Source organism: Acanthisitta chloris, unplaced genomic scaffold (genome assembly GCF_000695815.1).
Source record: "Acanthisitta chloris isolate BGI_N310 unplaced genomic scaffold, ASM69581v1 scaffold8857, whole genome shotgun sequence".
Lineage (NCBI taxonomy): Eukaryota > Metazoa > Chordata > Aves > Passeriformes > Acanthisittidae > Acanthisitta > Acanthisitta chloris.
The window spans coordinates 46,269-55,438 of record NW_008682010.1 but is presented as its reverse complement, the minus strand read 5'-3'; the positions used below and the strand labels follow the sequence as shown (position 1 = coordinate 55,438).

Below are 9,170 nucleotides of genomic sequence, written 5' to 3'. Positions count from 1 at the left end.
GATTCAGGTGCAGGTGCTGGAGGTGTTATACTCAGAAGTTTGGAGGGCAAATATTCCAGTCTCATGTATTGCCTTCAACTTTGTTGCAGCATTTTCTATTACCTGAGCATTGCTTGTCCTAGTCTGAGCTGCTCTGCCTCCTCCATGGGAGAAGGTGAGATGCTTTGAATGGACAGGGCCCTACCTTTAGTGTACTATTACAGCTTGGAAGGGCAAGGGTGGAAGTGACTTTATTGGAGTGCTGATTTCCAGCATAGATCAGTGGGTTAAATATACAAATAATAATATATAAATTGAAGGTTAAAAGTGACTGAAACTTATATTTCCCATAATGCTCATATTTTAAATGCTTTCAGGCATTATGCATGAGCACTTGACATATGAGTGGTGAGTGTTTGCAGTTGAAATTGTTGCATGCAGCAGGACTGGAATTTAAATACATCTGTGCAAAGCTGTGAAATACAGCAGATGGAGGCAGGATATGCTATCCTGGCTTGACCCTGCAGTTCTGCAGGCAGTTCCTGTCTCTCCTGTGGTGTGGAGATGGCAGTAACTGCAGCCCAAAGAGGCAGAATGAAAAATATGTTTGAAGGGGGAGGTGTTCTGAAAACCAGTTACTACTGGTCCCAGTAGACTGCAGTTAATGTGAAACATTCTAGGAAAAAAATGATATAACTATGAATTAATTTTAGGCAGTTATGACCCCTCGAGTAAGCTGCTGCTTGCAGCTCTGTTTTAGCTGATGTGCTGCTTGTGCTGGGCAGGCAGGGCAGGAGCAGAGCCTAAGGTGCTGGCAGGGCCTGGGCCGCAGGCGGTGCTGGCAGGTTTTGGGCTCTGCTGCTGTGTGTGGTTGTGGTGGTGGCTCAGCAGTGCCAGCCTGGGAGAAGGCAGGAGGGCTGAAGGGTTGCAGCCCCCACACACAAGGGTAAGGGCGTAATAGGTTTAGGCACTGCCTGCATTAATTCAACTGCAGTTTAGACTAGATACTTGAAACTCTGTTCCTTTGGAGCCAGTCCTTTCTGGAATGATTGTTAGGCAGGTATGAAGTGAAGTGTCTCTGGGCAGTGGCCTCATATGAAATTCCATTTTGCTCGTAAGATTTCTGTTCTAAATGCATGCAGGAAAGAAAGTACAAGCTCATTGGGGTGGGTATAGGTTTTGGTTTGTTTACAGACCTTTGCTATGTAATGGCAGGGAGGAAAGAGACTATAATGAAGCAGTACCCACGAGGGGGGTAAGAGCTGCCTCCCCCTGCCCTCAGAGGAAGCCTGGGACAGGAGAATGCTGATTCAAGCAGGCCAGACTCCAACAGATATGGTCTTCTGCTCCCTGCAGGACTGCTCCAAGCAAGAGGAGGCTGCTCCCCTTCAGCCTCAGAAAGCAGGGGATGCTCACAGGGAGGTTGTAAGTTTTTCTTTATTTTAAAACAAGAAGGGCAGTGCTCTGAGCTACCACCACGAGACTGGGTCCCCTCCTGATTGCAAGTTACCTGTGGAGAAAACATGACCAGCCACTTCAAGAAACAGCAAAATCATGTTTGAGACACAATTTACAAATTACTCTATTTAGAACTTTAATTTGTGATATTAATGACTGCAAAACACTTAGAATGACATTTGTTAAAGGCACATTTCATTTTAATGCATAGTGTACCATTCTAAAATATCCTAATTTCCTTACAAAGTGCTTGAGCAGCCACATACAGATAAAGTATAGCAAAATATATTTACAATCTAGGGTTTAAAATCTTAATCTGCCTAAAAATATTTAAAAAACTACAGAGATAAAATTAGTGCTTTTTTCAGCTTAACTGGGTGAACATACCCTGCCCTCTAATTTTTTTTAAATTTTTTTTTGAGTGATTTGCTTAGATTAAAAAAAGATTTCTGTACAAGATGTAGTTACAAAAAGGTATGTTTGAGGATACTTTCATAAGTGTTAAGCACCATGTCAGATGCTTACATATATATTTGGGAACCAAAAAGGGTGAGGAGCTGACTGTACCTCAAAAGTATTCAGCTAGATACAGGAACATAATTTGTTTCTTATGAATTAAAACCTGGAAACAAGGAATGCTGAGGAGTTGACTCACGCTCTGCCCAGGGTGAGTTGTAGCACTGAGGAAGGTGCCTGCCTCGTTCCTGCCTGATTTACACCTAGTAACTCTGATTGAATTTTTCTCCCTAAGCCTCTCCCCTGCCTGACCCTGCAGGTCTGTCCAGCATCAGGATTTTAACCCACCACCTTAGCATTGCACACTCCAGTGGTTTGTGTTTCTTCTTAGACTTAACAAAATTCCAAGTTTGAGTCATTTGAGTGCTGATTCTCACTGTCTTAGCCCAGGAACAGCAAACTCCTGGCCAGGATGAACCTGTGAGGTTACAGTGCTGAACAGTGCTAGAGATAAGGACCACATGGGAAATTTATTTTCCAAGAACTAATGTTTGCCCACAGAACATCAGATGCCAAAACCAGGTCTTGGTTTACAAATGTGCACAGTGTCTTGGTCTAAATTACTTTTCAACTTTTGAGGTACAGCTTTTAGTGTTAAAGGGGTTTATAAAATATACACTGTTCTTATAAAAAATATTTATACATTCTGTTACAACATATTGCTTTTACCCTCAGTAACTGCCAATCCAGGGGCTGGAGATCAGTGGCCTACATGGATACAAGGATTTTTTTTTTTTTTTTTGCCACTGTGCAACATTAATGAAGTGGTACAATTAAAGTACTTGCCTGGAGGTAAGAATACATTACAACTTCCAAATATACATGTTCACAGCATGTATACATTGAAAATCCTTATGTTTCCTAACAGTGATATGGTATTGTACAGCAGACAGAGGATGAGGGAGGTGGTTAGATACAGACTGGGTAAGGTCTCTGCCCCCGGGGCATGGGAAAGGCCTGAGGCTGAGTGAGTACAGAGGTGTCTGGGCTTGGGCAACGCGAATGCTTCACGTTCTGGGTGAGACTGAGCAACATCCTTGTTACATTCCTCATACCAACCAGGGCTTAAGCCGTGCTTAAGAAGCTTGAAGGCAAAACTGTTTGGCAAGTGACTTTGGTAAACTTCCCGGATTTTTCTGGATCTTTCTTTGTAATGGAAGCACTTACACAGTTGTTATCTCAAAGGCAAGGCATTTAACGTTTTTCCTAATAAATACCGTAGAAAATTTACAAAACAAGGCATATCTGTTCTCAATCCCATTATTGTAAGAACACAAGATGAAGGTATACGTAGAAATGTGTAGTTTTATAGACTGCACAATATTTAACTGAAATCATTTGCCTTTTCCGACTAGAACCATGTTCTGTGTGAGTGTCACCAGTATCCCAAACTTATGTCAATGTGGCTGAGTGGAGATGACCTAGGTCCAAGTCTGCTTTTCCCACTTAAGGCAGATACTTTAAAAAGTGATGTTATCTGCTGTGGAAGAGTGAGAGAAACTGTCCAGATCCATGTGTGCCCGTGTGTGGGAAGCTCAATACAGCCTGGGTTCACCAACTCAGCTTATGAACGCCATAGACCTGCTTTCCAGTGCTCAGATAAAAAACAATATACAAAGAGGCCACTCTTCACAAGAGTGTTAAAACAGTACTTAAAAGGATCTTCATGTGATTTAAAAAAACCCAGAAGCTACAGGTGGCACAGAGAGCAATTGAAAGGTCGGTATTCTTCCGAGAGAGGCATTCTTGTGAGCCAGTCAGCTGGGGGTTCACAGTGTCTGGAAGTTAACACCAATCAGCAATGTAATCAAAATCTCTGAACATTTCCTGCTCTTCTTCCGAAAGTATCCTTGGTTCCCGAGGTGGAGTGAGGATAGGTGCTTCAGAGGTAAATTCATCATCAAAATTACTAACGTCTTCTCGTCCTCTAATGGTGGGTACAAAAGGAGGCTTCACTTTCTTGGCCAGTAAAGCATTCCAATCTATTAGCTGTAAAATAAACCAACTGAGGTTTAGTTTCCCATCTCTACTCCTTCATGTCCTTAGAAATAATATTGGTTTGTACTCACCCTGAAGAAGTGATGCTTTTTCACATCCTCAGCATCTTTCTCTCCAGCTCCAAGACGCCGCTCTGGATTTCTTCGTAGCAGCTGACAAAACATGGAAGGTGTCAGGACAAAAATTCAGGGCAAGGGGGAGGAATGAGGGAGGATGAGTGCTACTGTGGAAGAGCCAACACCAGGATTAGGTGGACAGTGAAATTCATCCTGCCTGGCCTACAGGAAATCCTTGGCCCTTAAAAAAAGGGGCAGACAAAGCTTTAGCTGTAGATGGCTGAGGAGATATATCAGTGCTCTTTGAGCCTGCCAGCACAGTGCCACCAGCAGCCAAGCTACCAACAGCTACAGCCACTCTGGACCCCTCTGGACATTGGCATGATAATTTTCACAGTAAAAATACCTTCCCCAGGTGCTGCCTTAAAACTGTACTCTTCCTCCTTTCTCTAGGCAAACACTCTCTCCCTTGGGAGTAAGTAACCATTTTAAGCTACAGAATATTTATGCTATTAAATACTTATGTCACAGTAGTCACTATGCTGCAGCAGAGGGCTGAGGTGGGTACTAGACTGATAGTATCAGGCAGTTAAATGGACAAGTTGCTTCCAAAGGTTTTGGAACTACCTCCAGGAGTTGCCTTTTTATCAACTGTGATAAGCTCCTAACTGAGACAGGTCCAACCATCTTTGTTCACTAAGCAGAGGCATTGCACTAGGTGTAGTGCTCATAATGATCAAACAGAATCAGCTGTTCTTTGCCAAGAATGGCACTGCAGATGCCATGTGTACAGTGTTCCCTGCCCCAGTTGGAATGAAACCAAAAAGGTTTAGAAGTCTTTGAATTAAAATATTCATGTGACAATGTTAATCTACCAAATAGGTCAATGCAGCAGTGTTCTGCTAGGAAAAGAGAGCTGAACTTCTCTGGCTAGCTACAACTAGGAAAGTTAGTTCAGGGAGAAAATAGAGCCTTGAGTGTTTTACGTTGCAAAAAGAAAAAACTGCTCCTGAATAACTGGAATGGCATCTACAGTTTTCATCTAGGGTGACAGGCAGCATGGCACAGCAGAAATGAAGCAAGTCTGAAATTTAATTGTGCAGAATATATACTAAGCTTAGTTTCCTAAAGTATTTTGTTCCTCACAAATGTAATGAATTTCTTTAATGTTGGAGAGGAAACAGGACAAGAGGAGGATACTGGACCAGCAGTAGTATTAGTATGATGCTGTTCTTACCCGTCTCATGATTGAGATGGCTTCTGTAGACAGAAATCGTGGGTATCTTACTTCATCATTTACAATGCTGTCAAACACCTCTTCTTCATCATCTCCAGGGAAGGGAGACTAGAATGAAATTAATAAAGACCCACTATAAACAGGCTTAAAAATCACTTACAGTTGAAAACAAGATACACTCAGCTGACAGTTTGGAATTAGACACTCTGAAATGAAGTCTTCCTTCCCAGAAACATAGGTTTCCATAAGGAAGAGAGAAAAGGCAAGCTGGTATTATCCCTTAATTCTTACTTAAGCACTATGCTTTACAAATGTGCTTTTAGAAGCAGAAACACCTAAAACTGGAATTTTTGAACTTTGACACAAGATATATGGGAACATGGGACATATATATCAGCTCTTTGGGGCAGCTGCTATTCACAAGTTGCATGGTCAAGACAAATTTGGTTTTGTAAGGTCTTTAGCATGTTACAGCTCAAGGGTCTTCAAACTGTTTTGAAGTGGCCTGACAGACGTAGGTGACAATGTACAAGCTTTTTATTTACTTTTTTTACCTGAAAGGAAATGAAATAAGTTGAATAATCATCTCTTTTGAAAAAGAACAAAATGATGATGAGGTTTTCTCCAGTTTTTAGCACATAAGCTGTGCCACCCAGGAGATACTGGAACAAAATGGACCAGAAGGTAAAGCAATATATGCAAGGGTAAATAACTGCTCAATACTGATTTATTTAGACCAGCTCATTTACATGCAACTGGAGCTTTCTATTTTAGTGCATGTGCCATTCATTGCATTTGGCATAATCTTTCACTGCTATACAGTTTTATGTGTTAAAGTTCACTTCCACTCATGAAGTTTATTTTTTCCCCAAAAGCATTTGAAAGCAGAAGATTGGTATTGCTGTACACATCCAAATTTGATAACAGATGTGTGCTGGAAACTGAGCTCCCCAAAACTGGATGTGTAGATGTACTATGTTCTTGCTTAGAGACACTGATATTAATGTGCCATTACTGTGATTTGATTTAGGACACAATTACGATTAATATTTTTATTTTATATATACATTTATCTTTTATATACAACATAAATTATAACAGAAAATAAAAATCTAGAGGTTAATTCTTTGACCAGCTACAACTCGTTCACTTACAATTGCTGATAATTCAAGCTCATGACATGACAAGTTCTGTAGTGGTTACAGCAGCTCCCATCAGCTAACTAGTTGCTCAGTATTTAATACTTCTTTTTCTTGTTGAAACACATTCAAATGCTCCTGTAGAGCTGGGTATGCCTGTACATGGTGTATATGTGAGCACTGTGACAGGGAGGGCACATTACATGTTGACAGACTGATATCTTGGGTTTTGCAGCCTTTGAAACATTTCTCAGTTTTGTGACTCCACTGTACCTTACTAGGACTTACCTCACCCACTAGCATCTCATAGATAAGTACACCGAGACCCCACCAGTCTACAGCTCTTGTGTAGGAAGTTTCTGTCAGCACCTCTGGAGCCAAAAATTCTGGTGTGCCACAGAATGTGCTTGTTCTGTCTCCAAATCCCATTCCTGAAAAGTTACAGATAATGAAAAGCAAGCAGTATTTTCTGTCACTCCACAACCTATTCCTCCAGTAACTAGAACCTCTCTCCAGAGCAACTTCAGCAGGTACTGCCGATGCAGGGCCTGTGTCCTTCAGGCTCAGGCCAAAGAGACAAAACATTCCCCCTATGCCTCCCTCCCATGCCTTTGTTCCACATGTGCTTCTCTCAAGTTTTTCTACCCCTACCTACAGGCAATTAGCCAAATTAGGCTTCCAGTCACTGTCAACTCAGTCATATTTGCTTGAAAGAAAGATAGAAAATATCTTATGCTACCACAGCTAGGAGAAGAAAATACAGTGCACTGGTTTGGTCAAACATGCTGCTCTGGATGCTTCTGTAGTGGCAAACTACGTATAGTAAAGTAAAACATGGAGTGTAGTGAAACTTTGAGAAAAATAAGCTTTGTGCATTTGCCAGAGGGGAAGAGTGGGGGACATCAGTACCCCTGATGTGACACTACAAGGGGAGGTGGTGCAGAAAACACTTGTGAAAACTTATTGTAGCAGTCAGTGAACCACAGAGCTTCCTTTCTACTTGTTTCCTTTTGTCATTTACTGAACTTGTTTGTAGCTAGAGTCAGAGGACTTGCCCAAGGATACTGAAGGCAGCAGTGATGTCTGAACACCTCCCAAATTTACCCAATTCTCTCTTAGGCTATCTGAAAGGAAAAGATGTAGCTACACAAACTGGAGAAGGAAATGCACCTTGCCAGATCTTTCCCCCCTCAACGGAGTTTGAGAAAGACACTGTAGTGAGATGCTTTAAAGTAACTTTCCAGGCTCTCCTTTTGGGATAATGTCTCTATTTTAGCTATAGTATACTTGGCATGTCATTTCCACGCAACTGTTTAGGAGCTTAAACATAGATAATGAATTTGTAAAAAAGGAAGAGCTCTGGATGGATTATAATGGTACTTGAATATGTAGTACAGTGTCAACATGTCTAGAATGAGGGAAACCACTGAATGCTTTTCCTACTAACTTGTAAAATGCAGCAGTGTGCCTTAGTAATAAGCTATGATGAGGTAAGAATCAGAATAGATAATGCTCACAATTAAAAAAAAAAAAGAAAAAGAATAGGGCAATGCTCAGGTGCTCCTGATACCTCTCTACTAAGGAATTCCTCCTGTCCCCATATTTGTACAGTCAGAGATGTGTTTTTCTCCTTCAAATGACACATGGTAAATACACACTATACACATCTGGCAGCCCAAAACTCTCAAGGAACAGTCACAAGACAGACAGACTATGGAATTCCCCTACAAAGAAAATGCAACCACCATTACCTTCTTTGCAAAGACCAAAGTCAGCAATTTTCACAAAGCCTTCTGTGTCCAGCAATAAGTTATCCAACTTCAAATCTCTAAATGAACATCAGAGAACAAAATGGCATCACTTGATGTTTCTTCAGAACAACTGAAATTCATCTGTTGGAAATGGGCCAGTGACTACTTACCTATACACGATTTTGTGCTCATGTAAATACTGAAGTCCAAGAACCACACATGCAGCATAAAATCTGTTGAAAAGATAAAAGTTAATATTTCAGTGGAATTTAGTATTTTCAGAATGTGAAGTCCATTATTACTGATTTTTTGAGCCATCCTTTGAAGATTACCAATTGTTTTTCACATACAGATTAGTGTTCTACAAGGTCAGAGTTTTAAAGCCATATGGCAAAAATGCTTAAACTTGCACTTTCAAACTGTAGTATGTTTGCTTGGCCTGAAGGATAAATTTTCTGCTGTGTCCACTGCCACAGCACTGAAGGTTTTCTAAACTGGCTTATTCTTTTTCCTTTTTTAGCCATGGCTGCTATTCTAACTTTTCATTTAGCTTTTTTAATCTTAAAGTATTTTAATTATTAAATATCTGTATATGACTTTTGAATTTGATGTAGATGCAGGAACATTAAACCTGCATGTCTTTTTCTAACAACATCAGTCAGAATCTTCAACCCTTTGAAAAACCTAAGCAGTATTTACTGAAGTGACATGATGTGGAGGCCTGGGGTGGTGAAGACTTCAGTTCTTGTCCACTGGACAAAGTGCCCTTCACTTACTGCCCCGGAAAGGGAGAGATACTCACACTGCTCTTGGTTCAGAGAAGACATCAGTATGAATGTGCATCATCAGGTCCCCACCAGCAGCATATTCCATTACAAAGCAAACGTGATCTTTGGTTTGGAAACAAGCAAAAAGGTTCACCAAGAAGGGATGTCTTACACTATTCACAGTTTCAAATATTCGCTTTTCACACATCAAGCTGTGAACAGAAAATTAGTAACAATATAAAGCTGAGTGCTGAACCACACTGTTGCAA

At 40.9% G+C, this 9,170-nt stretch overlaps 1 protein-coding gene across 1 annotated transcript in view; it reads right to left on the bottom strand.

Moving 5' to 3' along the window:
- Positions 1–3,203: 3,203 nt before the first annotated feature.
- The window catches only part of PKN2 (protein kinase N2), a 28,882-nt gene continuing 22,915 nt past the window's right edge, over positions 3,204–9,170 (bottom strand). The window contains exons 15-21 of the mRNA XM_009078317.1: positions 8,937–9,113; positions 8,305–8,367; positions 8,135–8,211; positions 6,672–6,814; positions 5,245–5,352; positions 4,023–4,103; positions 3,204–3,942 (exon numbers count right to left, since the gene is read on the bottom strand). Of these exons, the coding sequence (XP_009076565.1) occupies positions 3,739–3,942; positions 4,023–4,103; positions 5,245–5,352; positions 6,672–6,814; positions 8,135–8,211; positions 8,305–8,367; positions 8,937–9,113 (853 nt within the window). The 3' untranslated portion in view covers positions 3,204–3,738. The remainder of the gene's footprint in view (positions 3,943–4,022; positions 4,104–5,244; positions 5,353–6,671; positions 6,815–8,134; positions 8,212–8,304; positions 8,368–8,936; positions 9,114–9,170) is intronic.